General features: G+C 56.1%; 5 protein-coding genes across 14 annotated transcripts; 3 read left to right on the forward strand and 2 right to left on the reverse strand.

The window, feature by feature from the left end:
• The first annotated feature begins 224 nt into the window (after nucleotides 1-224).
• PBX2 (PBX homeobox 2) lies at nucleotides 225-7,432 on the forward strand. Of its 4 annotated transcripts, XM_088024069.1 has the most exons (12): nucleotides 225-642; nucleotides 854-962; nucleotides 1,182-1,381; nucleotides 3,434-3,480; nucleotides 4,424-4,497; nucleotides 4,734-4,981; nucleotides 5,079-5,269; nucleotides 5,420-5,555; nucleotides 5,680-5,833; nucleotides 6,219-6,307; nucleotides 6,414-6,500; nucleotides 6,621-7,432. In XM_088024069.1, the coding sequence occupies exons 1-12, from the start codon at nucleotides 601-603 to the stop codon at nucleotides 6,711-6,713; spliced, it is 1,470 nt and encodes a 489-aa protein (XP_087880195.1). In that variant the 5' UTR covers nucleotides 225-600; the 3' UTR covers nucleotides 6,714-7,432. The 4 variants fall into 4 exon arrangements, with proteins under 4 accessions (XP_087880195.1, XP_027976506.1, XP_027976503.1 ...); XM_028120702.2 differs by lacking the exons at nucleotides 225-642; nucleotides 1,182-1,381; nucleotides 3,434-3,480 and having other exon boundaries at nucleotides 873-962; XM_028120701.2 differs by lacking the exons at nucleotides 225-642; nucleotides 854-962; nucleotides 3,434-3,480 and having other exon boundaries at nucleotides 1,294-1,381.
• Nucleotides 7,433-8,407: 975 nt separating this feature from the next.
• Nucleotides 8,408-11,867, forward strand: AGER (advanced glycosylation end-product specific receptor). 2 transcript variants are annotated; one of them, XM_028120706.2, is made up of 11 exons: nucleotides 8,408-8,894; nucleotides 9,080-9,186; nucleotides 9,316-9,508; nucleotides 9,690-9,754; nucleotides 10,028-10,115; nucleotides 10,209-10,391; nucleotides 10,485-10,612; nucleotides 10,798-10,936; nucleotides 11,231-11,254; nucleotides 11,361-11,487; nucleotides 11,609-11,867. In XM_028120706.2, the coding sequence occupies exons 1-11, from the start codon at nucleotides 8,843-8,845 to the stop codon at nucleotides 11,703-11,705; spliced, it is 1,203 nt and encodes a 400-aa protein (XP_027976507.1). In that variant the 5' UTR covers nucleotides 8,408-8,842; the 3' UTR covers nucleotides 11,706-11,867. The 2 variants fall into 2 exon arrangements, with proteins under 2 accessions (XP_027976507.1, XP_087880205.1); XM_088024079.1 differs by having other exon boundaries at nucleotides 10,209-10,612.
• Nucleotides 11,868-12,067: 200 nt separating this feature from the next.
• On the reverse strand, nucleotides 12,068-14,455 carry RNF5 (ring finger protein 5). Its single transcript, XM_028120703.2, has 6 exons — nucleotides 14,262-14,455; nucleotides 13,285-13,303; nucleotides 13,077-13,189; nucleotides 12,911-12,965; nucleotides 12,716-12,833; nucleotides 12,068-12,636 (listed from the first exon to the last, which is right to left on the reverse strand). Exons 1-6 carry the CDS (start codon nucleotides 14,399-14,401, stop codon nucleotides 12,539-12,541), a joined length of 543 nt encoding a protein of 180 aa, XP_027976504.1. The 5' UTR covers nucleotides 14,402-14,455; the 3' UTR covers nucleotides 12,068-12,538.
• Nucleotides 14,456-15,663: 1,208 nt separating this feature from the next.
• AGPAT1 (1-acylglycerol-3-phosphate O-acyltransferase 1) lies at nucleotides 15,664-24,166 on the forward strand. 5 transcript variants are annotated; one of them, XM_088024071.1, is made up of 7 exons: nucleotides 15,664-15,745; nucleotides 20,916-21,124; nucleotides 21,356-21,489; nucleotides 21,803-21,978; nucleotides 22,123-22,218; nucleotides 22,339-22,411; nucleotides 22,941-24,166. In XM_088024071.1, the coding sequence occupies exons 2-7, from the start codon at nucleotides 20,925-20,927 to the stop codon at nucleotides 23,123-23,125; spliced, it is 864 nt and encodes a 287-aa protein (XP_087880197.1). In that variant the 5' UTR covers nucleotides 15,664-15,745; nucleotides 20,916-20,924; the 3' UTR covers nucleotides 23,126-24,166. The 5 variants fall into 5 exon arrangements, with proteins under 5 accessions (XP_087880197.1, XP_027976345.1, XP_027976342.1 ...); XM_028120544.2 differs by lacking the exon at nucleotides 15,664-15,745 and adding an exon at nucleotides 15,821-15,901; XM_028120541.2 differs by lacking the exon at nucleotides 15,664-15,745 and adding an exon at nucleotides 16,940-17,195.
• Nucleotides 24,107-27,671, reverse strand: EGFL8 (EGF like domain multiple 8). Of its 2 annotated transcripts, XM_028120540.2 has the most exons (8): nucleotides 26,166-27,671; nucleotides 25,823-25,945; nucleotides 25,607-25,719; nucleotides 25,413-25,508; nucleotides 25,129-25,299; nucleotides 24,981-25,057; nucleotides 24,748-24,901; nucleotides 24,107-24,468 (listed from the first exon to the last, which is right to left on the reverse strand). In XM_028120540.2, the coding sequence occupies exons 1-8, from the start codon at nucleotides 26,264-26,266 to the stop codon at nucleotides 24,392-24,394; spliced, it is 912 nt and encodes a 303-aa protein (XP_027976341.1). In that variant the 5' UTR covers nucleotides 26,267-27,671; the 3' UTR covers nucleotides 24,107-24,391. The 2 variants fall into 2 exon arrangements, with proteins under 2 accessions (XP_027976341.1, XP_027976340.1); XM_028120539.2 differs by lacking the exon at nucleotides 26,166-27,671 and having other exon boundaries at nucleotides 25,823-26,148.
• Between the last annotated feature and the right edge of the window lie 59 nt (nucleotides 27,672-27,730).

A 27,730-nucleotide genomic window follows, 5' to 3' on the forward strand; every position in this document is an offset into this window, starting at 1 on the left:
TGTCTGAGGGCCCAACATCCCTGGTTCTCAGTCCTCTGCTTCCCACTGGAACCATGCCCCTCCCAGTCCCCATAAGTCTGTGGGAAGCTGGGACACAGGGGAGGGTCAAGGCCCACATCGGGGTCCTCTTAGGAAAGGGACCTGGGGGTGGGAGGGGGGGTTCTGAGGAGTAAAACCACTTCCTGTGTAGCTAGTTCCTGTGTTGACAGAAAGAGCTTAAGGGGAGGAGGGGAATGGAGAGAACAGAGCCTGGGGTTGGGGGTCTACTGAGACTCGAGAAGGCCAAGAGTCCTTCCCCATCATGAACCCCCTCCACTACTGCAGCTGGAAGAGCTTTTCACAGTCTCTGTGCTCCCCTGGGGCAAGAGAGGTCGAGCAAGCAGTTTGGGTGGGAAAAGAGAACTGGAGGAAGTTGACAGGGATGGGCGGGGCCCGTGGGGGGGCTGACCAGGAACCCAGCTTCCTGCTCAGTACCCAGGCATCTAGCCCCTGGCTCACCCCCACCCCTTCCAGCCCCCACTCCCCTCAGGAACCTAGGGTTCCAGCCCTCCTACCAAATCCCAGCTACCCCTCCCCCCATCAGTTTCTCCCCCGCAGGGGATGGAGGCCGAGAGACCCCAGGAAGAAGAGGAAGGTGACCAGGTGAGCTGCGCACCGGGTCGGGGAGGCTGACACTGGGAGAAAGGGAGGTGAGAAGACCTGGGGCAGCGACGTAGTAACAGGGGACTCAGGGGACTTAGAAGGGCTTGGGCAAACTGAGGCAGGAACAGAGACACACCGAGAGAGGAAATGGGCTGTTGGCCTAGCCCCCTGCCCACCACACCCCTGCCTAATTGGACCGGATGTCTCCCAGGATCAGGGCCCCCATCAGGATGAGCTTGACTGGCCCCCTGTGAACACCACCGCTCGGCCTTGGCGATCTGCTCCTCCATCCCCTCCTCCTCCAGGAACCCGCCACACAGGTACCCTCACCCGCCCAGGGAGCTCCCTGACCTTGGTGCCCACGTCCTTCCTGATCCCATTACCAAGGCCCACTCCATTGTGGGCCCTCTCCCCAGCTCCTCCTGACTCCCCATTACACCCCCTCAGCTCTGACCCCAAGTGCCTAATCACCTTGCACTACCAACCCTCCTGTCTGCCGATTTCTCTGGGTCTCTGAGCCCTACCCCTCCTCTCCCCAGCCCTGGGGCCCCGCTCCGCCTCCCTGCTTTCCCTACAGACTGAGCTCCTTCTGGATTTGGTGGCTGAGGCCCAGTCCCGCCGCCTAGAGGAGCAGAGAGCCACCTTCCACATCCCCCAGAACCTCCCAAGCATAGCCCCAGCCCCACTCCGGCCTCTTGAGGACAGAGAACAGCTCTACAGCACTATCCTCAGTCACCAGGTGAGACACCTCCCCAGAAGGCAAGACTGAGGCTTCCTGGTCCCTTGGCCCTTGTTGTCTTTTGAGCCCTACCCCTTCTCCCCAGCACCTGCCCCCCTGCCAGGCCTAGTCCCCCCGTGCCCATTACAGGTGTCCCCTATTCCCCTTCACCAGCCTTGGCTCCTTTCAAGGTCTGTTCCTCTTAAAACCTCACAAACACCCTCCCTTCCCTCCACTCCTTCAGTGCCAGCGGATGGAAGCCCAGCGGTCAGAGCCTCCCCTACCCCCAGGGGGACAGGAGCTCCTGGAGTTGCTGCTGAGAGTTCAGGGTGGGGGTCGAATGGAGGAGCAAAGGTCCCGGCCCCCCACACATACCTGCTGAGACTTGAGCCCGCCCCTACCAGCCACTCCGCACTCCTGGGGCTCAAAGCTGGGCAGCCCACGGCATGCCCTCAACTCCTGCTTGGCAGGGACACCAGAGACTGGAGGACCCAGGAGAAATCTCAATATTCATCACCCTCATCCACCTTTCCTGGGAATGGAGGTGGTGAAAGTCCTCAAACCCTGGGCATAGTCAGTAGGATGGTCATTTAACTCCCTGCCCCAGTATGTAGGAGCTTGAAGCAGTGAAAGGATCCCAGCCACTGAGGGACACCCCACCCCCTCCCCTGATCCCAAGTAGTGGCAGTAAGTCCTGAGCTGTGGAGACACCCCCAGTGGTCTAGCCACTAGGCAGAATCTGAGGGCTCAGGCCTCCATCTCCCAAAAAAAGGCAAATCTCCCAAGGTTAGGGCCTGACAGACAATTCCACTCTCCTTCTCAGTAATAAGGGAGAGAGGGCATTGCAAAGAGAGAGATCATTCCCCCACCCCACCCCCAGCACCCCCAGCCCCAGGACTGAGGGGCCTACAGGCTGTGAATGGACACTTAGCACTGCCCACCCCCCACCCCTATCCCCCCCCACCCCCGCCTCCCCACTGCTGCTCTGAGTCTGATGTTTTGGTTGTATGAATAAATGTTAATTCTCCTCCGAACTGAAGAAGACTGGTGTTTGGGGCTGCGGGGGGGGGGGGGGGGGGGCGAAGGAAGGAGGGAGGAAGGTGAGGCCAGAGGCCGCCTCTCTCCCTAGTCTGGCGAGAGGCCAGCTCCCCTCCCTGGCTGGTTAATTACTGGCTCATTAAGCAACGGCTGGAGACCTCCCTAATTATACCCCCCAGCCCCCCTCTCCTGGTTTTAATTAAGTAGAACAGGGAGGGGAGTCATTAGGACAAGAAATATGAACTGAGCTGTCTGTGAACCCAGGCATTCTAGCGGCCAGAGCCCACAACACCTAGATCCCTAATTCGGAACCCAGCTGGCGGCCCCCTAGCCCCAACAAGGCCCCGCTTCCCAGGCCGACGACACGCAGCCCCGGGGCCTTCGCGTATTTTCCCCGAAGGTCTAGTCTCCTCCCCTCGTCCCCTCTTCCCTCTCCCCTCCTCCACTCGGTCCCAGTTCCTCTGTTTCTGTGTCTCTCTCCGCCCCCAGCTCCTCCCTGTTCCTCCTCTCTTCTCCCCTCCTCTTCCTCCCCGGCTCCCCTCCCCCAGGCTCCCTCCTCGCTCCCCCCCTTCTCCCTCCTCCCTCCTCCCTCTCTCTCTCACACACACCCCCGCTTGGGCCTCCTCTCTCTCTCCGGCTCCATTTTCTCCGCCGCCGGGGGCCGGGGTCTCCTGTGGGGGGCCCAGCCGGTACCCCAGGTCTCCCTTCAGGGCCAGGGTGAACCTCCGGGGGAGTCGGGAGGGGGAAAACGGGTGGGGGTTGGGGCGGAGGGACCAGCGGCCCCACCGAGTTTGGGGGGGGAAGTAACCAGGCGGGGGGAGGGGCGGAGCAGGGAGGGGGCCTCAGGGCCCCCCCCCAACTATGGACGAGCGGCTGCTGGGGCCGCCCCCTCCAGGCGGAGGCCGGGGGGGCCTGGGATTGGTGGGTGGGGAGCCTGGGGGCCCTGGCGAGCCTCCCGGCGGCGGAGACCCCGGTGGGGGTAGCGGGGGGGTCCCGGGAGGCCGAGGGAAGCAAGACATCGGGGACATTCTGCAGCAGATAATGACCATCACCGACCAGAGCCTGGACGAGGCCCAGGCCAAGTGAGTGCCCCCACCCCGGGACCCTACACAGACCCAGCTGAAGCCCCATTCACAAGCTCTGAATCTTCTGGGAGTCCCCACCCCCACCCCCCACTCCAGGATCCTCTCCAGGATCCTACAGCTCTCTTCTCTCCTTACTCCTGGGAGCCCCAAGATAAGCCATCCCTCTCAAACCTCCCTTCTCCACCAGACCCTGAAACCTTCAAAGAGGGAAGCCCAGGGTGGTCTCACCGCCCCCCCCACCTTTCACTGACACCCCCCCCATACTCCCCTGGAACATCCTTCCACCTCCAGAGCCTGGTTCTGGCTCTCAGACTAAGAAACTGCTATGCTGTCTTCTTAACTCTCCCCCCAGCCCACCCCCATCCCCTCCAGCCCTCAGCCCTCCCCAAAGCTCCTACCAGTCCTCTCCACCATGGTCCAGCCTCCAAGGGTCCTCATCCAGCCCTTGGCCCCTGCTCAGCCAGACACTAGGAGTTTCAGAGCCTCCTGCCTTGCTCAGTCCCAGGACCCTCCATACATCTCTGTATTGAACTCCCCCGCCCCTTCTCTGGCACCTCAAACTCTGACTCTTCTCACAATCTCCATCTCTTTTCCTCTGAAATCTACCTAGTCACCCTCATGTCGGCAGTCACCCCCAAATTCCCCTTCTATCCCCCTCTAGGCCCGTTTCCCACAGCCCCGTGCATGCCCACGGTGCCTTTATCTTGCTGCCCGCACCTTCCCTTCATCTTCCTAAAGCCAAGCAGCTTCACCACATCTCCACATTCCAGGAGCCGATCTCTCCCCAAGAATCCCCCCACAACTCCGTCCTGTCCTCACCCCCACTTTCTACCTCCGTTCTTGTTCCCAGGCTCCCCCTCACCCTCATGGTCCCCCCCCACCACCCTGCCCTGCCTCTGTTCCTGTAGCTCCTCAACTGTTCTTTCCCCTTCCTCCCTAGGAAACACGCCCTTAACTGCCACCGCATGAAGCCTGCTCTCTTTAGTGTCCTGTGTGAAATCAAGGAGAAAACCGGTATGTGGGTCCCCCACTGATTCCTCACCTCTGAGGACTGAACCCTGTTCTTTATAGGACTCAGGCCAAGAGTTTGACATCTTGGGGCCCTGAGGACAGTAGGGGTTAGGGAAGTTGCTAAGGGGAATTGGGGAGGGAACTGAAGCCTGGAAACTTGGGTCTCCAGGAGACAACAGGAGGGCTGAGCGCTGGCTGTGGGTTCCCTGGGTCCCTAAGTTCACTCGCCTGCATGCTAGGCCTCAGCATTCGAAGCTCCCAAGAGGAGGAGCCGGTGGACCCACAGCTGATGCGCCTGGACAACATGCTTCTGGCGGAGGGTGTGGCTGGGCCTGAGAAAGGGGGGGGCTCAGCGGCAGCAGCTGCAGCCGCTGCAGCCTCCGGGGGCGGCGTGTCCCCTGACAACTCCATCGAACACTCCGACTATCGCAGCAAACTTGCCCAGATCCGCCACATCTACCACTCAGAGCTGGAGAAGTATGAGCAGGTGAGGAGACCAGGCTGGAGTGGGTGAGAGGAGAGGCTCTTGCGGGGCATCCCAAGGCCAGAGGGCCCCTCCTCACAGCCACTGGCCCCCGCTGCAGGCATGTAACGAGTTCACGACCCACGTCATGAACCTGCTGAGGGAGCAGAGCCGCACTCGGCCTGTGGCACCCAAGGAGATGGAGCGCATGGTGAGCATCATCCATCGGAAGTTCAGCGCCATCCAGATGCAGCTCAAGCAGAGCACCTGTGAGGCTGTCATGATCCTGCGTTCCCGCTTCTTGGATGCGAGGTGGGGCTCCTTCCCACTCTTCTCCAAGCCTCTGGGCCACCACGTTACACAACATGATACTCCGTGGCAGTGGCACCCTCTAGAGTGGTGCAAGATGGAGGCCCTGCCAGGACAGCCGGCCTCTTCACCACCAATCTCTCTCCTCTGCAGACGAAAACGCCGCAACTTCAGCAAACAGGCTACTGAGGTCCTCAACGAGTATTTCTACTCCCACCTGAGTAATCCATATCCTAGTGAGGAGGCTAAGGAGGAGCTTGCCAAGAAGTGTGGAATCACTGTCTCTCAGGTATTGGGGAGGCTCGGGGTGGGGGAGTAGTTTTCAGGTTAAAAGCTCTCTGATTGTACTGACTGAGGGGCTTACAAGAAGAAAGGTCTGCACCCGACCCTCCTTTCTGCTCCACACCCCACAGGTCTCCAACTGGTTTGGCAACAAGCGGATTCGCTATAAGAAAAATATTGGAAAGTTCCAAGAGGAGGCAAACATCTATGCCGTCAAGACCGCCGTGTCAGTCACCCAGGGAGGCCACAGCCGCACCAGCTCCCCGACACCCCCTTCCTCTGCAGGTGGACCCCCGCTGCCAGCTTGGCTGGCTATCTTGCACACTTCCTGCCTTTGTTCATACTTCCTATCTAGGCAGGATCACAGCAGAGAGCGGGCCTTTTGGGGTGAGAGGGACCCAGCTGAGATGGGGTAGAGATGTCAGGGGACAAAGGGCACCCCAGTGAAGTTACTTCTGCCTGTCTTCCAGCAAGTGGCCAGGGAGGAAGGGGGAGGCCCAGACACGGCCTGCTTCTCTGAGTGTTGCAATGTCTTAGGGATAAGTTGCGTACAGTGGCACACCCCCAAACTAGTTCAGAGGGCTTTTTGGAAACAGAACTGTGGTGTTTCCTGTCTGCCATAACAGGCTCTGTTAGACTCTTCCCTAATTCCCCTCTCTGCTCCCCCAAGGCTCTGGCGGCTCTTTCAATCTCTCAGGATCTGGAGACATGTTTCTGGGGATGCCCGGGCTCAACGGAGATTCCTACTCTGCTTCCCAGGTCAGGTGGTCCACCTCCCCTCAAGTAAGGCTTCCCCAAACTTGGTTTCCCTCTCTTCAGGGTACGAGACTCCTCACTGTGCCATGCCCTTCTTTGCTGCCTGCAGGTGGAATCACTCCGACACTCAATGGGGCCAGGGGGCTACGGGGATAACCTTGGGGGAGGCCAGATGTACAGCCCTCGGGAAATGAGGGTGAGTGGACACCTGATGCTTCCTTTGTCCACCTCTCACCCAGACAGGATGGCCTTTCCCCTGGCAGCGCTGTCTCCCACACCGGACTGCCCTGCCCCAACCGACTCTCTCTTTTTCCAGGCAAATGGTGGCTGGCAGGAGGCAGTCACCCCGTCCTCAGTGACCTCTCCCACAGAGGGACCAGGGAGCGTTCACTCTGACACTTCCAACTGATCTTGCCCCTCAGGGCCACAGGGGTGGGGGCCCACAAGGCAACTCTTGAAGAGGACACAGGCATCCAGAGGACAAACCCCAGACACAGGAGAAGCACAAGACAGAGAAGGGCCAATGGGGTCCTCCCTTCCCTGACCAGACTCTCCAGCGCTGGCGGTGCTGACTACGTGGCAGGGAGAATGGGGGCCCCTGAGGGGAGAGTGGGGTCTCTCTCCCCTTTTCTTTTCAGTCTTTTTTTCCTCTCCCTCTCTCTCACACACAGACCACACACCCAGAATCCTGTTGTTCAGATCGCTTTCCCTTTGTTCTACCTGCCATACTATATTCCGTTTCTGTCTCTTTCTCTGGGCTCCCTCACTGCCCCTCCCCACCCCACTTATCTGCTCTGGAATCTGTGGAGAAGCCAGCCCTGCCTGACCAGAGATGCCAAAACTGGGGACACAACTTCTGGACAGAGGACATGGGCCATGAACCCTGTGCCTCCCCACCCCCTGCCCCTCCAGATGGCTTTATTACCTCATACGCAGCTCATCTTAAACCAATAGAATCGCTCGGTGGACGAGAGTGTCTGACTCAGATATCTACCTCGGAGGGAGTTTCTGCTACTTTAGGGAATTGTTGACTGGGCTTTGGGGTTGACTGTTTTTTGTTTTTTTTTTAAAGGAAACAAACGAAACCCTGGGATCCATTTGTACTTTATAAATTTTTTGTTGCTGTTATCGGTTCTTAATTTTTAGTTTGGGGAAGTAGATGTTTTTATAAATATATTGATTTTTTTTTTAATTTCTTGCTTTCCCACGTTAGGGGTGATAGCCAAAGGGGTCATAAGAGAAAGGGGAACAAACTTGTAAAGAGGCCTACCTGGCTCCAGTCCTGTCCATCAGAAAGTGTGTTTAGCAGGGCACCAAGCCTGCCCCCTCCCCCCGAAATCACTTATGTGCTCTTTGCTTATGCAGGCTGCTCTCTGCTGTGTTTGGCGTGGAGGTAGTCAGGGGCTTGCTCTGCTGACGTATCCCCCTCACCCTACACATACGCACGCACGCACGCACGCACGCAACCCTTGGGCAGGGCTGGACTCAGTAGTTTTGAGGAAGTGCCACCTTCCCCTGTGAGTGACATGTCTTTAAATCTTCTTTTTAAACTACTATTTGCAGATTGGAGGAGGAAGAATGGGAAAGGGGTTATTGCCAAATATGTTAAATGTGGGTTGGGGTGCTTGTATATGAATCTCCCTCAATTTCCCCAGAAATGAGGCATTTTTTTTTTTCTCAGTCCAAAATCAAGAGGGTGGGGAGAGAGAGGAGGGAGGTTGCAAAAAGCCAGGTATGGGGGAAAGTGAAATCACCGATGTCCCATCCTTGGCCAGAACCCCACCATCTGAGCCCCTCAAACATCCTCAGGATTTTATACGACTGTCATAGTGGGGAACCTCTCCTGTCAAAGGTCCAGACAGGACTGGAGGGGAGCAGATTAGATGTGTGATGGGTGGTGGGCGGGAGGCATGGGCCGGGGGCAGTTCTCTCCTCACTTGTAAACTTGTAGTTTCACAGAAAAAAAAGAAAAAAAAAAAACAGTTTTAAATAAAGAAATTTCTTTTTTCCCTGGGTTTAGTGGAGCATTATTTTCAAAAACATGAGAAACCCCAGAATAAAATCTCTCATAAAGCCCCAAACAGGTGTTTCCCCCGACTCCTCCCAGCCTTGCCCTCACCACCCAGGCTCCAGGGTTCATCTGAAACCCTCCCCAAGGACGACAGCCAGGCCTGAACCCTGTTGCCCAACCTGACCTTAGCAGTATGAGGCTCCAGTCATCCACCAGGCAAGCCCTCAGTGAACTGATGGAATGAGTTGGGGGCCGTGAGTAATGACAGATCCTAGGAGGTCCACTCCCTGCCCCCAAGGATGTGGCTGTGCCCAGAGAGACTGGCAGTGCCTAAGGGTGGGGTGATAATTGTTTCTCCTCGTACCTGAAGGACTCTTGTCCAAGAAGCATGAATTCCTAGCATTCCCTGTGGCGGGAGAGGATGGGAAGATGGGGGTAGGGGAGAGGGTGCAAGCCCCACCTAGGGCTAGGGCGCTGGCCACAGCAGTGCCCGGCAGACAGAGCCAGGAGCCTGGGGAGGAAGCAGGATGGCAGCAGGGGCAGCAGCGGGAGCCTGGGTGCTGGTCCTCAGTCTGTGGGGTGAGCCACTCCCCCCCCCAACACACCAACCCTCCCCACAGAAAGCAATTCATCCCCCTCCCCAAATCTGCCCAGAACTTTCCTGGAACCCAGGCACTGCTTTTCAAGCTCCCTCCCCCACCTTGTCCTAGTCTAGCCCCCCCTGCCTTGCCTTCCTACCCCTCCACCACTGTACCGTCTCCCAGGGGCAGCAGTAGGCGGCCGAAACATCACAGCCCGGATTGGGAAGCCACTGGTGCTGAACTGTAGGGGGGCCCCCAAGAAACCACCCCAACAGCTGGAATGGAAACTGGTAAGCAGGGCTCCTGCCACAGCCTCCCCAATCCCAGAGACCAGGAACGATTCGCTTCCCCACCTCCCCGTCTCATGAGTCCTTTCCCAAAGGACTTGCACTGTTCAGGCCCCTCTCCTCTGTCCCCAGAACACAGGTCGGACAGAAGCTTGGAAGGTCCTGTCTCCCCAGGGAGGCTCCTGGGATAGCGTAGCTCGAGTGCTCCCCAATGGCTCCCTCCTCCTGCCGGCAGTAGGGATCCAGGATGAGGGGACTTTCCAGTGCCGGGCAACAAGCAGGAATGGAAAGGAGACGAGGTCTGCCTACCAAGTCCGAGTCTACCGTAAGAGTTCCAGGGCCTTCTCCATGGCCCACCTCTCATCTAAGGAAAATCCTTCAACCCCAGCCCTTGACTCCTTGGCCCTGGTGTGTGAGAACCTGTGACTTCAGCGGCCCCAGATCCCATACCCATGCGTGACAGTCTTCAAAGCTGCAGCCTCTGACTGAAACTTTCCCTCCCTCAGAGATTCCGGGGAAGCCAGAAATTGTCGATCCTGCCTCTGAACTCATGGCTGGTGTCCCCAGTAAGGTAGTGGAAGAAAAGGGGGGCAGTAGAAAGCAGCCCTGAGAAGAGGAAGGGGGTGTAAGCTGTGTGTGTGTGTGTGTGTGTGTGTGTGTGTGTGTGTGTAGTCTCTTATTTTCAATGATGAAGGTCACTCTTTCCCCAGCTGTGTGTGTGTGTGTTGTGTGTGTGTGTGTTGTGTGTGTGTGTTGTGTGTGTGTGTGTGTGTGTGTGTGTGTGTGTGTGTGTGTGTGTGTAGTCTCTTATTTTCAAAGATGATGAAGGTCACTCTTTCCCCAGGTGGGGACATGTGTGTCCGAGGGGGGCTATCCTGCAGGGACTCTTAATTGGCACTCAGACGGGAAACCCCTCATACCTGATGGCAACGGTAAGTCCCAAAGTCCCCCCTGCCAGCTGCTTTCTTTCTGATCCCTCTCCCACACCCACCCCAGGATATCTTGCCTTGTCCTCCCCGCCATAGGAGTGTCTGTGCAGGAAGAGACCAGGAGACACCCTGAGACAGGGCTTTTCACACTCCAGTCGGAGTTGACGGTGACCCCAGCCTGGGGAGGAGCTCCCCACCCCACCTTCTCCTGTAGCTTCAGCCCTGGACTTCCCCGGCATCGAGCCCTACACACGGCCCCCATCCAGCTCAGAGTCTGGGGTGAGTGGAGGCCCTCAGAGAGGGAAGAGTTAAGCCCACGGCCACTGGGACCACACACAGGTCTAACTCTCAACTTCATGCCCTCTGCCCCAGAGCCTGTGCCTCCGGAGGTCCAAGTGATGGTACAGCCAGAAGGTGGGAAAGTAGTTCTCGGTGGTACCATGACCCTGACCTGTGAAACCCCTACCCAGTCCTCCCTTCAAATCCACTGGATCAAGGATGTGAGTGACTTGGAGAGGGGGCCGGGAAGTAGACAGACACATCACTGGCAACTAGAACAGGAGGCCCATGGAGAGGCAGGCAAGGAGCTGGGGAAGACGACCGACTATCTGCGGGTGCGAAGACAGACAGGCGTGTGGGATGTGTGGAGATGTTGTACTAGTCTCTGCCCCCCTGCTCCCCCCAGGGCACGCCCCTGCACCTTCCCCCCAGCCCTGTGCTGCTCCTGCATGAGGTGCAGCGTGAGGACCAGGGAACCTATAGCTGCATCGCCACCCATCCCAGCCATGGGCCCCAGGAAAGCCCTGCCGTCCATGTCATCGTCGGTGAGGAGACCTCTCTCCAAACCCCAGGGATCCTGGGGCTGGGTTAAGGGACAGTGTAGACTTCAGTTCCCTAGCCCATCCTGGCCCTGTCCCCAAGAACCACCCCACCCCTCCCCAGTGCACCCCATCCAGGCCTCCTCTGCCCCACCCAAACCCTCCCAAGAGAGCAGCCCAGCCGGTCCCCTCTCTCCTCTGAACTGAAAAAAAGGGAAAGACTCCATCAGGGCTCCCACTGAATAGCCTTCTCTCAAACTGAGACCTTCCCTTCTAACTCGCTCTGACTTTGTCTTTCAGAAGCAGAGGAGGGGCCGATCGCAGGTGAGGGGTTGGAAGCAGATGGCCCCAACGTGACTGGGGGATGGGTGGTCGACAAGAAAGGAATGGTGAGAGGTGGGGGCCCTCACTTCTCCCCATCTCTCTACAGGCTCTGTGGAAGGGCAGGAACTGGGAACTGTAGCCCTGGTCCTGGGGATCCTGGGAGGCCTGGGGATAGCCGCCCTGCTCATTGGGGCCATCAAGTGGCGGAGACAGCGACGTGGAAGAGAGGAGAGGTGAGTGAAGAAAGCCAAACCCCTCAGGCTTGGGACCTCCAGGCAGCAAGGAGGGGTGTGTGGGAGGAATCGTGGAGTGCTAGAAACCATGTGCAGAATTCTCCCCAATCCCCCTCCCCAGGAAGGCCCCAGAAAACCAGGAGGAGGAGGAGGAGTGCGCAGAGCTGAATCAGCCAGAGGAGCCAGAAGCAGCTGAGAGCAGCGCAGCACGGCCTTGAGGGGCACACAGCTAGACCCCATCTATCAGCCCCCTTTTCTCTTCCCCCTGCTCCATTCTGGCCCCAGAGCAGTTCTCCCCTGTATAACCTGTACCCCACCTCACCAAACTTGCTTCCACAACCAGAGCCTCCCATAGTGATAAGTAAACACCTCGCCCGTTTGCTCTCGTGCACGTGTGTGTGTGTGTGAGAGAGAGAGAGAGAGAGACACCCTCACCCCCTGAATCCTTGAGAGCCTTGAAGAAGAGGGGCTCACCCTCACACCTCCCCACACCACACAGATATTTACTCAAGTTGGGGAGAAGATGCTCCTGTCCTGGAAGGAAGGAGGTAAGGACAAAGGTGGGCAGAGCTCCCATCAATATATCTCACCTTGTTTATTGAATTTATAATAAAGGAGGTAGTGAGGGGAAGAAAGCACTTAAGAGTCAGAACCCATATTAGACACTGGGGAGAGAGAAATTAAGTTAAATTAACAGGGGAAAAGTAGGGGAGAGTCAGAGGGAGCCTTGCCCATCTTTCAATATCAAATCAATAAATGTGGGGGAAAGCAAAGGATCAGGAGAGAGAAGAAACAGACATTCTCTTTTCTCTGTCCTCCTGTACCAGAGTTGGGAGTTACGACGCTCCTCAGTGAGTTCAGAGCAGAAGGTTCTCCTATTCTCTGCACAGATGTCACTCCTCCCCACACCCTCCTAGAAAGTGGCCAGGGTTGGCCTTAGCCGTTAGAAATGGAGGAGCTGGGGAGGAGGGGCCAGGAGTAAGGAAGGGTCAGCAAGGACCCCCAATACTGATTCTCCTCTGGCTGGAGGTGGGCAGGAGGGAGACAAAGATCAAATACTGAGCAGCCAGAAAAAGAAGAAGATGGCGAGAAACAGGAAGAGGGAGTCCTGCCAGCTGGAGGCCGGGTGACCCTGTCCCAGATCCACACCTGTAGGAGAGAGGAAAGCTGTGGAAGAAGCATCCACTCCTGGGTTGGGGAGGGGCCTGAGCTGAGGGAAGGCTCTTACCTGTACCCCGACGGAACGGCTCATGGGTGTTGAAGACAGTGGTGAAAAAGCCAAAGGGAAAAGCACCAACACCAAATGAGAAGTGAAAGCCCCCGGTATCGCCAAATGACTGGAATCCCTAGGGAGGTGGAGAAAGTCAGAGGAGAACTGGGCAGGGTCTTTGACAAGGAAGGAACACAATTGGACAAGACTCACCCCTCTGCTCTCCGGAGCTGGTCGCTGGCCCTGGGGGCGGGGTGGAGTTTTCAATCTGAAGAATAGGAGAGGGGCTAGCCACAAGAACGTCCTCTCCCCCTTCCACGCCCCACTCCCTGGGGCAGAAGCCCTCCATCTTCCGTCAGCACCACCCCCTCTCTCTCACCTGGGGTCCTGGGGCTTCTGGCTCCCTCGCCCATAAAGAGGGACCACTTTTTCTCTGCTGATCCCAGCTTTACACACTGGGCACTCTTGCCGCTCTGGTCGCGTCTCCAGCCACTGAGGGAGAAAATGAAGTGGTTGCCAGTTCACAGCAGGGTCTTTCAACTCCTCAGACCTCCCCATTTCCCTCTTCCTCTCCTCTGAGTACGCACCTGATGAAGACAGGGCCAACTGGATGGAGGGAAAAAAAGAAGGTCAAACTAGCTACAGAAAAGACAGACACGGACCCGACCTCACAGAGTCCGACCTCACCCCCTCTTCCCAGGTATTACCTACTGTTTCTTTTCATAGTTGTGACAACCTCTACCAAGCCAGCCAATTTGGCCTTCCCTCTTCTCTGATCTTACAACATGTAAAGCAGCATCTATCCCCAACATGCTCAACCCTCTTCTCTTCCCCAACACACACGCGCACGTGCACACACACACACACACACACTCACACACCCATCCCCTCCCTTCTCTGCCTTTCGACTTAAGTTTTCAGGTTTCTTCAACCAGGGCTTTCCAGATCTCCTCTTTCAGCCCAAGCCCCACCCTTGCCCCTATCAGTCCCAAACCAAACCCCCTTTACTAGCACCTGCCCCCACTACTCCTTTTCCTCTCTTCTTCGCTCAATAAAGTCCCTATTTCCACCATCCTTTAACTTCTCTGGGTTGCCCCTTCAGTGCCCTTGTCCTCAGGTTTGTCATACCACTCCCTACCAATATCTCATCTGATTGTGATCCCAGATTCCCTAGGTCTCCCCTACTCAACTAATAAGGCGTGCCTCCCCTAACCTTTGAGTCTAATCTGTTAACACCTGTACAGCTAAGATCCCTCACTTTCTGGGGTAAGGTGGCTCGGGTCTCACCTGTACAGATGTGCTGTGCTCCCGCCCCGCCCCACTTCCTCTTAACACACCATACCCCTCAGCTCCTCGTTCCTATGACTCTCCGTCCCACGGGTCTCCTCTGTATAGACATGACCCTCTCGCCCACACATACCCAAAGAGACGTAAGTCCCCTCCTCGGGCCTCAGCGATGGGGATGTGCCCTCCGATTATCTATATGATTGCATGCCAGTCCGCCCCCAGCCCCCGCAGTAAGGAGGTGAGCCCAACTTCTTTTCTCCCCCTCCCGGATTCTCACCAGTACAGGTGGCCACACACACTGACCACAGCTTCCCGAGCAGTCTCCAAACATATATTACATTCGAAGGTCGCGCCCGCCCCGCCCCGCTCGCGGTTTGGCCCTTCGGGGCCCCCGTCCTCCTCCTCTGCTGCTGCCATGGCCGGTTCTATTTCGCCTTCACGTACCCCTTAATCCCCCCCCAAACACACACACACACACACACACACACACACACACACACACACACACGCCCCAACAACGAGAAACCGCCTCCAGCCCGCGATCGTTGGGCGGGCTTCAAGGTTTTCTAAGCATTATTGGCCTGAATGACTGACAATCACACAGTTCAAAAGAAATGATTGGTCCAGAGGGTAGGGGTAAGGTTCGCGCAGTCCGGCCCTTGCACAATGATTATTGGCTGATACAGTCTCAGTCAGTATGCAATGCGATGGGATTGGTAACAATTCGATCCGTCCCGTCGCCCGACCAGGGAGAGATTTATTCGTCTGATTAGCTGCCAGTCATAACCAAAGGCCAGAAGCAATTGGCTCGGGACTACATCAGGCCTCGCCTATTACAAGCCCCCTTTCTTTCCTTCACTTCCCCTTTCAGAGAATGTCCGGATTCCTATTGGACTTTGGAGCGTAGGGCTCCAAAGCACTTGATTGGCCGGAACTCGATGGAAAAATGGTGGTTAGGTGAAATGCGCGTGCGCAGCAGGCGGCGGGAAGGGGTGAGCCAATCCTGTGAGGGTTAAGCTTTCTCTGGTCCCACCCCTTCACCTCTGTCTTGTCGCCATGGTGACTGCTCTACGATTGGCGGGGTTTGGGGTTCAAAGGCCTTGGCTCGGCCTCATCCGGGTCCTCCGGCTGTGGTCTCTCTAGGCTGATTGGGCAGTTTCTTTCACCCCTGATTGGCCGAGATCGGAAAAGACGGCGAAGAGCTCGGCAAGAGAGCAAATACTAGGGTCACAGGGTTCAAAATGGCTCCGGCCTCCTTCGGTGACGTAGAGAGCAGAACTTGGGTTCGCCCCTCCCTTTTGGTGAAGAAGGGAGCAGAACTGGGATCAGCTCGACGTTTGGATGGTGCGAGCATCGATCTGCGGCGCTGGTGTTAACCCATCTCCCTCGGCTGGGGAACTCAGCCCGCTCCTCCTTAGGTGATTTGCAGAACAGAACTAAAGGCTCGCACCTTTTTAACGTGACACAGTATGACAGAGTTGATCTCGACTCCGTTTTAAACCTTAAAAGCAGGAAAGACCTAGTTCCACCCCTTTGTGAGTAGGTGCCGAGGGGGCTAAGGCCCGCCCCTTTTTGGGCGACGCGCGGTGGAATGGGGTCAGGCCCGCCCCTTCCGTCCTGTAGCGTGTCCCGCAGAACTGGGGTCTTCCTCCTGGGTTGGACCCCTGGGACTTGGGCAAGCCAGAGCTTGGGGTTTTTTGTACGAGTTTGGGCCTTTTCTACAGTCAGTGATCCTCACTGTGGCCCAAGGAGCAGACCTAGGTAACAGTCCTCCCACTACCAGTGTTCTTTACATCTTCTACTTCAGGGCGTGTAAACTCAAGCAGGGCGGAGGTGTGTCTGGCAGCGGGGACAGACAGAGGCTGAGGGCAGTTCAACACCCAGATAAAAGGTCCCACGTGACTCAAGTGAGGCAAGGTGAGAGGTTGGGAGTTGCCTAGAGGAGGGAGCGGGAGGTGAAGGTACAGGATCCCTGTACAGGTTTAGGAGAAAAGTTAGTGAGGAAGAGGTGGAAACCAAGGAGAGGAGTGACGGAATGATCCCGGTAGAGGGATAATGGAAGTATGGGGAAGAGATCAGGGACTGGAGAGGGAAGAGATACAGGACTACAGAATTAACGAGGCATGCGCATCCCAGAGTAACCTAGCGTTTTTTCTTTAATTTTTTTTTAAAAGCAACCTAATGCCCAGTTTCTATTGGAAAAGATGCGCTCAGATTCTGTGTTGGGGAGAGGGACTGTCTCAGCTTTAATGACTAAGAAGACCGATAGGAAGGAACTAGAAAAGCAAAAGTACTGAGGTTAAATAAAGAGCGTGGGAGGACAGCGGCAGGGAGACTGTCTGAGAGTATCCCTTCACTTTAAAGACCTGAGGGGGTTGAAGGAGGGAGCTGGACTACGGGGTAGGGGGAGGGCAAAAGTCATAGAGAACCAGCGAGAGCTGGAGGGTCAGGGAGATGGAGCCCTGGAAAGAAGACGACAGGTGGAGAACTCAGTGCCTGGCATATAGTAGGTGCTTGAAAATATCTGGAATTGAATGGGGGACAGGAAAGAGGTATTTGGAGAAGAGTTGGAGGGAATAAACAGCAGATAAGGGAGTTAAGGAGAATGGAAGAAACCAAGTGAAATTTCCGGGAAGAGGAGAGCTGATGAAGAAGGAATGGGCCAAGGAAGGAATACAGCACCAAGGGATACACAAGCCATGTGTACTGAAAGGGAGTTGGAGGAAAAAAAGACGCAGCTGGAGCCAGAGAAGGCCAGAGACCCAGGCAGAGCCCAGCGGAGCTCTCGCGGGGCGGAGCTACCAAGAGGAGACTGGTCGCTGCGGGGGGAGATGCCTGCGTTTCTGGGAGGCGATTGGCAAAACGGGCCGCCCGTCACCGCCCCCTACTTCCTGGCCAGCCCCGGAAACCAGCAGGCGTGGGGAGGGGTGGGGGGGGATAGCGGCAACAGCAGCCCCAGCCCTCAGAGAGACAGCAGGAAGGGAGGGAGGGAGGGAGCTGGGGGGACAACCCCCCCGCCATTCCTACTGCAATGGGCCCAGCCTCCCACTCTCACCTCCCCTCCATCGGCCGGGGCTAGGACACCCCCAAATCCTGTCGCCCCCTTGGCACCGACACCCCGACCGAGGCAGAGACACAGCCACCCGCCACCACCGCTGCCGCAGCCTGGCTGGGGAGGGGGCCAGCCCCCCGGGCCCCCCACCCCACTGAGGTGGGGGCGGGAAAGGGATGGGAGGAAGTGGGAGGAGGGTGCTGAGAGGGACTTGGAGGAGGGGATGGGGGAGAGATTGGGTCTGGGAGGTGGACTGGGGAGAGGGTTGCTGGGGAAAGGAGAGGGGCCCTGAGAGGGAGGAAGGATGGAAGAGACACAGAGGGAGGAGAGACCCGGAGACCCTGTGAATTTGGGATGGGGGTGTGGACAGAGAGTCCTGAAGAGGGAATTCCTGACACCGTCCCCAATTCCTTTTCCTGCCCTTTGGCCCCACATGACTCTTAGGGGGTTGTGGCCGGGAGAAGGAGGTTTATTGTCCTCCCTCCCCCAGCAGAATTTGCTTCCTAGGAATCCCCTCAGACACCTCTATTTCCATCTAGGCACGGGACCTCTCTCAGTGGCCATCCACACTGGGCTAGATCCTTACTGACACACAGATGCTTTGTGGGGGGCCATGTTTTCTACATTGAGTCTGTGCCTTTGACATGTTTAATGGCTTATGTGCGGCTAGCTTCTCCCTATGCTATCCATGGATTGTGGAGAAATGATGTGTTATTTTCCATCAGAATTGCCCATTCTCCTATCTTGTCCAGTCTTTACATTGTTCAAATGTGTGAGTTTTTATATATTGCATCCATTATGTGGTTTCATGTTTCTTGCACATTTTATGCTTTTGCATGTTTACTTTTGCATGTAAAGATTATCCCTTACTGGTTTTGGTTCATATATCATATATTATGTCCACGATCCTGTCATATGCAGTAAGTCTTCGTGTGTGAGATCCTGTGGTTTAGTTGACTAGTGCACACTCCTGTTGTGATCAGGTTGACCTGTGTGCTGCATGTGTTTTCCCAGTCAGGGTTCACACCACACCTATGTGTGCTGTGCTCCTTTACATATTTATCATGTTTATGCTGATGTGACATGTCCACAGCATCTGTGCTTCTGGTTACACATACTATTTATTTCATAATTTTATTGGCAGTATATTTTTGTGAGTCATATTCACACATTAACCCATTTGGCACTCCGTGGTACTAATTATCAATCCTTGGACATTTCTGCTCTGGAGAGGGTCACTTAATGTCGTGTATTAGAGAAAAAGGTGACGGCGCCTTCATGTCCCCAGAGAACCATCCCCATATGCCTTACCTTGCTGACCTTCCTGGCCTGGCCTGTGTCTCTTCACATACTTTCTCTTTCCAGTGACTATGGACAGCCTGTCTGCGTGGAGCTCAGTGCATGCCACAGGGTCAGCCCTGCTGTGCACATTATCTGTTCCCCACGCTTTTTGCACTGTTGGCATGTATTTGATGACAGCAGCATCTCTCCCCTGTGGCATGTTAATCCCCATTCTGTATGTTTCTCTTCTGTGTGAGATGGGATGCGCTATCTTGATTGTTGGTGCTTTCCCTTCAATGTGACCGGATATTGTATGTGCATATTCAGAGTAGATTTACTGTTAGGCTTCTTATGTTCATTGTTTTCTGGTGACTTATCTTTTCACAGTTAATAGTCCTCAAGAGTGTAGCTATTTGATTCCTGATCATCTCTGTCATTAATTATGGCTGTGTGGTTATGTGTTCAGCCTTATAATCTGTTCCACAGATGTTTATTGAGCCCCCTCTCTGCCTCCTTCTATCCTGGGTATTGGGAGTTCCTACCCTCAAGCCACTTACAGACTGGGGAAGGAACAGAAATGCCAGTGAGCAGTTACATACACTGTGGTGTCAAAATCAGTGGTTCTCAGACTTGTGTGCACACCAGACTCACTTGGAGGGCTTGTTAAAATACAGATTGTTGGGCCCAAGGCCCAGAATTTCTGATTCAGGAGATCTGGGGTGAGGTCCAAGAATATGCATCTCTACACTTTGAGAACCAGTGATCAAGATAAAAGTGTAATGAAAACTCAGGCCAGGTGGGGTTCAAGAAAGCTTCCAAAGCGTGAGGCTGAGCTGTGTGAGGCAAATGAAGAGGCAGAAGGGCATTCCAGCCTGTTCACAGCACAGAAGCATGAAAGATTGTGGTGTGTCTGAGGAACTGGAGTTGGCGCAAAAAAGGCTTTTGTGGGGGTGTGGCCGAAGATGGAAGCAGAAGTCAACTTGTCTAAAGGGCCTGTAGACAAGACGGGGAAATGCTCAGATTTGTGTCACAGAAAGATCTCTGTGGTTGCCATGTGGACGACTGTTTCTCTAGTGCCTATTTATTAACCTTTACTGATCGGCAACGGACTTACCTTTGAACACAGACCTTCCTGTCATTGGAAGGGAGTGCCTGTAGCCTTGCTGGGAGTGACAGGTATTGCCTGAACACCATTTTGTGACTTTTGACCCTGCCGCCAACAGTGGGGCAGAGTGGAGGAAGGAGGAAGAACCTATAAGGCAGGTTCTGTGCGCCTGCCTGCACCTCTTCCTCCTGAACTCTTTCCTCTCCCAGGGCAGGTGGTGTGATGTCTCTTTTACTCTCTGCCCTCTTTTTTTTTTTTCACTTGGTCAGGCCTTATGTATTGTGTCTGCCTGACCAGGTAGCCTGCAGTATCCCTGAAGGGGGGGAAGGGGGCAGAAAGGATTTGTTTGCCTGCCTGTGGAGGCAGGATTGATAGATGGTAGCTACTCCTGGTATGTCCGTGGGTTTATCTGGGAATGGGAAGGGGGGTGGGGGTGGCTACCTTGGGGGAGAAGGGTTTTTCTGGTTATGCATTTACTACACATTCCTTCATCTGTTACTGGGCGAGATTTTAAGTTTGCCTTCTGGTGTGAGCAGGTCAGTCTTTGTATGACTGTGTGGGTTTGTGTTTGCATTAGTGACAGAGCCTTTATTCTAGCTAGTGTGCTCTTGAGAATGTCTGTGGGTGTTCTGTCCCTTAACTCTATCTGCTGTGTGTACACCTTTGTGTATATATACGGGAGCAGCGTAACTGTGGTTAGGAATACAAGCTGCTTAGGTTTAAACGAGGAAGTGCTTCTTAGGAACCGTGTCACCTCAGGTAAGTTATTTAACCTCTCTGGGCCTATCTCCTATAAAATGTAAATTGTGTGATTCGTATTTAAGGGTTTAACATAGTCTGTAGATCAGCCCTAACCCAACAGAAATATAATGCAAGCCACCTGTAATTTTTAATTTTCTGGTAGATACATCAAAAAAGGTAAAAAGTAACAAGATGAATTTAATTTTAATAATATGTTCTATCGAAGCCAGTATTCTGAAAGGTTAAGATTTCAAAATGTAATCAATATAAAAGATTATTAGTGGGCTATTTTACATTGTTTTTTTATTCAAAGTCTTTGAAATCTAATGTGTATCTTACACTTCCAGCACATCTCAGTTCAAACCCGGCCACATTTCAAGTGCTCAGTAGCCATATGTAGCTGGTGGCTACCGCACTAGACAGTCGGTCCTAAGACCTTACCAGCTTCAAGTGTTAGCTATTGCGGTTACTACTGTCCTCTTATCGTGTGTCTGAGTTGTGGATGGCCGCGTCTCATGTCTCTTGTCTTTGTGAATGTTTCTGGAGCCTTCCAGGAGAGGGGTGGGAGAGCAGTCCTGAACTCCCAGCCCCCCGCACCCCCATCCCGGAGAGGCTTCCTGGGCAGGTTTTGCTGGGAGCCCTGACCCCACCCTGTGTCTCTGGCCCTTGTCCGCATAGCTTCTGTGCCCTGCCCACCCCTCTCGCCCCTCCCCAGGAGCCAGGCCCACTGTCCCTTTCCCTGTCCCCTGCAGGCGGCCAGAATGGAGCTGTGGCCAGGGGTGTGGACCGCGCCACTGCTCCTCCTCCTGCTGCTGCCTCTCCTGCTGCCCGCCCTGTGGTTCTGCAGCCCCAGTGCCAAATACTTCTTCAAGATGGCCTTCTACAACGGCTGGATCCTCTTCCTGGCTGTGCTCGCCATCCCCGTGTGCGCCGTGCGAGGGCGAAACGTCGAGAACATGAAGTGAGGGCCGGCGGGGGGGGGGGATGGCGTTGGGTGATGAGAGAACCTCCGAGTCAGAAGTGAGCAGTGGATGGGGAGGATGTGGGGTGTGTAGGGAAAGCAGAGAAAGCCCAGGGGAAAGGAAGGCCAGAAGACTGCAAAGATGCCTGGAAAGACAGCGGGATGGGGGAACGGAGGCCTGCTGACGGACCGCGGTGGGTCCTGCTGGAACCCCTTGCCATGACCCCACAGGATCTTGCGCTTGATGCTGCTGCACATCAAATACCTATATGGGATCCGAGTGGAGGTGCGCGGGGCTCACCACTTCCCTCCCTCCCAGCCCTACGTTGTGGTCTCCAACCACCAGAGCTCGCTGGACCTGCTTGGTGAGATCCCTTGTAGGGCACACCTCCCCTCCACCCCTTCCATGCCCTTCCTCCTTCCCCAGAAACTCCTCCTCTAGGGGTCCTCACCTCCCCCTCATCTCAACTTTGCCCCCTGGCTCCCTTCTCCCCTTCCCGCCCCCCCCCCAGGCCTTCTCACCCGCATAGGCGGGCTAATATATGTTTAATCACCTCTTCCTCCCCTCAGTCTCCCTTTTCCTTTATCTCCAGTCCTTAGTAGTGTGGCCAATGCCCCACTTACCCTGACACTGCCTCCTTTGGCCTTCACCCTTCACCCACCCCACCTTTGCCCTAGGGATGATGGAGGTACTGCCAGGCCGCTGTGTGCCCATTGCCAAGCGTGAGCTGCTGTGGGCCGGCTCTGCTGGGCTAGCATGCTGGCTGGCAGGAGTCATCTTCATCGACAGGAAGCGCACAGGGGATGCCATCAGTGTCATGTCTGAAGTCGCCCAGACCCTGCTCACCCAGGACGTGAGTCACCCTATGGAAAAGGAGGGTTGGGGCATTGTGGAGTAGAGCAGTTGTAAATAAACTGAGATGCAGGGCCAGCGGGCCTCAGAGGTCCCATTACAGCGTCACAACCATATTCTGACCCCTCTGTGTGTGGTTCCCCAGGTGCGGGTCTGGGTTTTTCCTGAGGGCACGAGAAACCACAATGGCTCCATGCTGCCCTTCAAACGTGGCGCCTTCCACCTTGCAGTACAAGCCCAGGTAACGACTACTTCCCCTTCTGCTCCTGAGCCCCCCAGCTTCCACCATCCTTTCTTGGCAGAGGCTTGTCATAGGGCCTTGGAAGGGAACTGTGGTCTGTTTGCTTTTCCCTTCCCCCAGGTTCCCATTGTCCCCATAGTCATGTCCTCCTATCAAGACTTCTATTGCAAGAAGGAGCGCCGCTTCACTTCCGGTGAGGGCTCTGAGTAGACCTGGGGCTGGGGGTGGCCGGAAAGGCCATGGATGAGAGAGGTTAGAGGGATTGGCCCCACCAGGGAGGAGGATGGGTCGGTGTCAGAACTGAGATGTCCAAAGGATCATCCAGTGTGACCGCACATCAACCAATAAATATTTATTAAGCACCCACCATACCCTGCTACACGGGTAACACTCGGTCCCTCCAGGAGGGGCCGTTATGTCCAGTGGGAGAGAGAAGGCCTGTGTGCACAAGGCTGTAGTAACACTTGGCAGTAAAGGCTAAGCTGAGACAATGGAGGCTGAAAGGGTGCTGAGGAGGTGTCTGGACTGGGCACGTGGGGAAGGCTTTGTGCAGGAGGGCCTCGGACCAGGTGGCAGCTGGCAAGCACAGGGCCAGTTGTCCAGGGTAGGGAGAAGAGAACTGAAGGGTTGGGGAGGGAGGAGCAGGAGAGCTCAGAAACTGTGCCCCACCTGCGGGCAAAGGCCCAAGTCGACGGGCCATGATGGTGCTCACCCCCTCCCAGGGCGATGTCAGGTACGGGTGCTGCCCCCGGTACCCACAGAAGGGCTGACACCAGATGACGTCCCAGCTCTGGCTGACAGAGTCCGACACTCCATGCTCACCGTTTTCCGGGAAATCTCCACTGATGGCCGGGGCGGTGGTGACTATCTGAAGAAGTCTGGAGGGGTGGGCGAGGCCCGGCTCTGAACTCCCCTCCCATCTCCCCCCACCTCCCTCCCACACCTGCCCGCCCAGTGCGCCCTGATCCTCTCCCTTGTTTCTCCTCTCCCCACTGTTCTCTTGGGAATCTTCAACTTCTGAAGTGAATGTGGATACAGCACCGCTCCTTGCCCCCTCCCAGCTCTCCCCCACGGACTCTCTTGCCTCGGTGCAGTCTCCACTCTGACCCCCACCCACCTCCTGTGCCATGTTGTCTGTGGGACGGTTGCCTCCCCCCTCATCTCCAGTGGCTCACCTACACGAGGGTGGGAACACGCCATCCTTCCCCCAGTGGACCCTCTTCCTTTGTGATCTCTCCCTCTCCACCCCACATTGGCCAGTGGACTCATCCATTCTGTGGAACAATACCCTCCCACAAGTCCATGGATTCAGTGGACTTATCCATTTGTGAGGACTCCTCACACTGTGGCTGGAAGCAATGCCTGAAACATTCCTGGCTTATCCTGGGAACACTCTTCAGCACCCTCACACTCCCTCCCATGGAGCCTGTCAGTGGAGGCTGGACTCTTCTTACTCAGAGGTCTGTCTCATCCTGCCCATACCCAGGTGCCCAGGGGTGAGCATACTCCTAGATGCCAGTTTGGTCTCCACATTTCTGCTTCCCCCTGTCCCTGTGGTACGGTTCTTCAGTGGTCCGGGCCCCAATCCAGCCCCCTGCAGCCCTGCTGTACCATTCTAACCACACACAAGGGAAGAGGCAGACATCAGGTGCTGCATCACTTCTGCTCCCTGGGGAATTGGGGAAAGGAACTGAACCCTGGCTGGACAGGATGGGAGGGCTTTTAATTTATTTCTCTTTCTTTTGAGGCTTCCCCTCTCTGAGCCAGTTTTCATTTCCTCCCTGTGGCATTAACCACTCCTGCCTCCCACCCCAGACCTGTGCCCACAAACTGGGGAGGTGGGTTGGGAGCAAAAGGAGAGGGCGGGACCCAGTTTTGCGTGGTTGGTTTTTATTAATTATCTGAATAACAGCAAGAAACCGAGAATAAAGACTGAGAGAGAGAGAGATCTGGGCACTTTCTGGCTGCATTTGTGAAGGCATTAAAGTAGTTCTCGCCCAGGCAACCTGCCCCAGCCAGAAGACTCGGGTGGGCCTAAGGCACCCATCTTCCCCCCCTTCCTTCAGCTCTTAGAAGTTTCCATCACTCATTGCTTCTTAGTGGCAGATAACCTTATCTGCACTTCCCCACCTGGCCGATCCCACAGGATTAGCAGGGCCAGTTTCTGTATAAATTAGGGGACCGGAGCTCTGGAGAGGTTCCTTTTTGGCCCATTGAGGCCTGGGCCCAGGCTGTTGTCCTCACAGGAGCCTGGTGAATGACAAGGAAGCAAGCAGACACATTGGCTGTAGACTTCTGGGGCTACCAGGGCACTGGAGAGACTCTCACCCAACAATAAGTGGACTGGGGACAGGGCACCAGAAGAATGGGTGAAGTGTGGATATCTAGGGACAGTATGGGAAGACTGAAGTGTTGGGGAAGGGCTTGGGGAAAAGAGAAAAGCGATCTAGGGAAAGGTGTCTCGGAGAGCTGGGGGCAGCTATTGGGCGATGAGGGTTCAAGCAGAGAAGGGCAGGAGGACTCACTCACAGGCGCCTAGCCTCTCCTCCAGCAGCAGCACCTGGTCGCTGAGAGACTCGATCCTGTCACTGCGGCCCCATAGCTCTGCCACCTTTTCCGGCTGTAGCTCTTCCGGTGGCATGGGCAGCACAGCTCGGACCCAGGCCCCAGCCTGACCAGCCCACTACAAAGGAAGAGACACCTCAGGAGTGTTGGGGTGGAACACACCCTGCCGGGAGGGCTTGGCCCCCATCTCCACTCACGTGCTCCAGCCGCTCTAGGCGCGCTCGCAGCTCCCGGATCTCCCGCCTCAAGACGCGCTCATGTTCTGCTTCCCGAACTGAGACAAAAGAGTGTCACCCACTGCCTAGTCGAGCCCAGGCCCTCGCCGCCACCCATACTCCCACTCACCCGCCACGCTGAGGACGCTGGCACCGGTTGGGGGCTCCAGGGTGCCCTCTGTGCAGGTGCGCCCATCTGGGCCCAACACCAGACCTCGGGGACAGCGGCAGGTGAAGCTGCCTGCCGTGTTGATGCAATGGTGCGAGCAGAGGGTGACACCAGTCCTACATTCATCCACGTCTAGTTAAGGGAAAGAGGAGAGGGCTAAAGGGTGGGGGCGAGCTGGTTCCCCGAGGGTGGTGAGGTCCTGGCGATGCTGGAGGTGGGGACGGGGTGGGGGGGGGGCCACTCACCCACGTGACAGTGCTTCCCACCCCAGCCCGGGGCGCACTCGCACTGCTCTGGCCTGACACAGACGCCTCGGTTCAGACAGGGCTTGGCGCAGATGGCTGTGGGTGCAGGAGGGCGGTTCAAAACAGGACCAACAGCCAGCCTCCCCAGCTCTGCAGCGCGCCCCGTCCCCAGGCCTGGGAAGACCCAGTCTCACCTTCATCACAGGTGAGCGCCCCCGGATGCCGCTTCTTCCAGCCCTGGCAGCACACAACGTGGGTCTGCGGCACCTCCCTCCTCACCTCCCTCCACGCCACTCGGTATGTGGTCCTAGAATACAGGCCTGGCTCTGAACGTTGGTTTATGGGCTTTGGTCTGGGTTCTTGAAGTTCTTCTTGAAAGACTTGCAGAGTCCAGGCTCCCTAACCCTCACCTGTAGGTGCTGCAGATTCGCCTTCCATTGCACACAGTCAGGTAGGGCTTATACACTGGTTGGCTGTAGGACTCGTTGTAGTGGAGGGGGACCACCAGCATCTGCTTGGAGCAGACCCCCTGACTGCACCCAGGCCGGAGAAGGTGAGAGACAGACACTGAGTGGGCCAGGCCCTGGGGGCCAGGAATCCCCCTCCCCTCAAGGCTCCACTGAGGGCCCACCCTCCCTGGGGGTGACAGCCCCACCCCCATTCTAAACTTCATGGTTTTGCCACTTGTTGAAGTCCCATCCCCAGCCGGTTTCCTGAAGACCTCATACCTGCCCCCGCCCCCTCTGTCATCACCTCTCTTTAAGGGATCCACCCTTGGCCCCCTGGACTGACATCAGTAGCAGGAGGAACGAGAGTCCGCCTAAGAGAGTGTACAGCTCATCCCTGGACCCCATGATTCTCCTTGACTCCAAACTCTGCAGGCTGCAGGCAAGAAGAGGTTAATGGAGGCCCTTCCCCTCTCCTGTAAGCTCTCCAGCTCCAGCCCCTCCAAGAGCAGTCGGCTAGTGCCCTCTAAGGGAGTCAGCACGTTCATTTGTACACACTTGCACTAGCCACCAGCATCGTCTACACCTGCATGTACATTTAACGTGACCCCTTCGTTCAGCGCACACGGTCCCCGCAGCATCATGCAAGGGCACACCCCAACACACTCCCTCCACCTCCCCTCTGCACAACACAGTTAACTCTCCCCCAGGACCCTCCTATCTGTAACATGCCCTCTTCTGTCTTAAGTTTTCTATCTTCGAAGCCTCAGATATTCACCATTACACCCCCTCGCACCCAAAACCATGCACCTAGAAAATGCACCTTAAATACATCCCTACTACCTCCAACACGGACACAACTCACACTCATTCTAAGGCTCCTCCCCCACTGACATGGTCTCCCCACCTGTCTTTCCCTCTCTCCGGGAGACTTCAAGCAGACCAGCCTCAGCAGCAGCAGCTCAGACTGGTGGGCGGGTTGGGCAGGCTGGGAAGGAGAGGAGGGGCTGGGCCAGACAAAATCCTCCCATTCTTGCCCCCTCCCACAAGCCTTCATAGTTCCTGCTTGATCCGCTCAGTGGGCTCCAAGTCCCACTACCCTCACCACCACCCCAGCGAAGGGCCCCCTAGAAGTAAATTTCCAACCCTCTGAGGCCCCTTATTTCTGGACTCCCCAAATCAGCAGAGGCTACTGGCTCTGTAACACCACTGGTACCCCTGGCCCTTGCCACACCCCTCATCCCAACACCGACTGGGGGAGAAGTGGGGGGCAGGGAGACAGAACTGGCAGAGAAAAGCAGGGTCAGGTGATGGGAGAAGAGGCAAGACCAGCTGAAGAAAGAAAGGAGGGCAAGTCGTCACAAAAGGCCAAGGGCGGCAGGGGGACAGCCCAGGGCACCACGGGGAAATTTCCCCGTTTCTTGATGACATTTGTTAGGGCCTGGGGTGGGGGGCAGAGTTGAGTCAGCCACCACCCCCCATGCGAGAGTAGACAGGGCCCTATTGTCTCCACCAAAATTCCTTCTTTCAAGGAAGAGGAGGCTCATTGTCCAGCCCCTCACCCAACTGTGGCCTACAAAGGTCGAAAAGGGGTACAACGAATGCCCACCCTGACCCTTAGCCCCCTCGTCTAGCCTGGGGGTGGCAGGCGCATTCCACCCATGAGGCTGGGGCACAAACCACTGGAGCCCTGGGCTCAGCCCCCCAAGCTTAGGCTGGGACAGGAAGAGAATTGTCCTCTGCAGGAAAGAACCCACAGAGAATCAGGAACCCACACAGAATGGGCATTTAGAGAGCGGAAACACCAAGGGGGTCCCACCCCAGACCAGGCATCCGGGCACCCAGACCTCAGACTCTCCATCCCCACCCTCC

Source organism: Eumetopias jubatus, unplaced genomic scaffold, assembly GCF_037043125.1.
Source record: "Eumetopias jubatus isolate StellerSeaLion01/CBP00866 unplaced genomic scaffold, mEumJub1_p1.0 scaffold_6, whole genome shotgun sequence".
In the NCBI taxonomy this organism is placed as follows: Eukaryota; Metazoa; Chordata; class Mammalia; order Carnivora; family Otariidae; genus Eumetopias; species Eumetopias jubatus.

Bases quoted from the DNA above. Each gene is read 5' to 3' on its own strand.
- EGFL8 (XM_028120539.2), bottom strand. From the start codon at position 26,085: ATGAAGTTTAGAATGGGGGTGGGGCTGTCACCCCCAGGGAGGGTGGGC. The intron at 24,902-24,980 runs GTGAGTGGAGAT...CTTCCTTTGTAG, and splicing joins GCCTAGAGCGGCTGGAGCAC to TGGGCTGGTCAGGCTGGGGC. The intron at 24,469-24,747 runs GTGAGTGAGTCC...GTCATTCACCAG, and splicing joins GGAGGAGAGGCTAGGCGCCT to GCTCCTGTGAGGACAACAGC.
- PBX2 (XM_088024069.1), top strand. From the start codon at position 601: ATGGAGGCCGAGAGACCCCAGGAAGAAGAGGAAGGTGACCAG. The intron at 963-1,181 runs GTACCCTCACCC...TCCTCTCCCCAG, and splicing joins TCCAGGAACCCGCCACACAG to CCCTGGGGCCCCGCTCCGCC. The intron at 6,501-6,620 runs GTGAGTGGACAC...CTCTTTTTCCAG, and splicing joins ACAGCCCTCGGGAAATGAGG to GCAAATGGTGGCTGGCAGGA.
- AGER (XM_088024079.1), top strand. From the start codon at position 8,843: ATGGCAGCAGGGGCAGCAGCGGGAGCCTGGGTGCTGGTCCTCAGTCTG. The intron at 10,613-10,797 runs GTGAGTGACTTG...TGCTCCCCCCAG, and splicing joins AAATCCACTGGATCAAGGAT to GGCACGCCCCTGCACCTTCC. The intron at 10,937-11,230 runs GTGAGGAGACCT...TTTGTCTTTCAG, and splicing joins TGCCGTCCATGTCATCGTCG to AAGCAGAGGAGGGGCCGATC.
- RNF5 (XM_028120703.2), bottom strand. From the start codon at position 14,401: ATGGCAGCAGCAGAGGAGGAGGACGGGGGCCCCGAAGGGCCAAACCGC. The intron at 12,966-13,076 runs GTGAGAGAGAGG...CCTATTCTTCAG, and splicing joins CAGAAGCCCCAGGACCCCAG to ATTGAAAACTCCACCCCGCC. The intron at 12,834-12,910 runs GTGAGTCTTGTC...CCACCTCCCTAG, and splicing joins CAGCTCCGGAGAGCAGAGGG to GGATTCCAGTCATTTGGCGA.
- AGPAT1 (XM_088024071.1), top strand. From the start codon at position 20,925: ATGGAGCTGTGGCCAGGGGTGTGGACCGCGCCACTGCTCCTCCTCCTG. The intron at 22,219-22,338 runs GTAACGACTACT...CCCTTCCCCCAG, and splicing joins ACCTTGCAGTACAAGCCCAG to GTTCCCATTGTCCCCATAGT. The intron at 22,412-22,940 runs GTGAGGGCTCTG...ACCCCCTCCCAG, and splicing joins GGAGCGCCGCTTCACTTCCG to GGCGATGTCAGGTACGGGTG.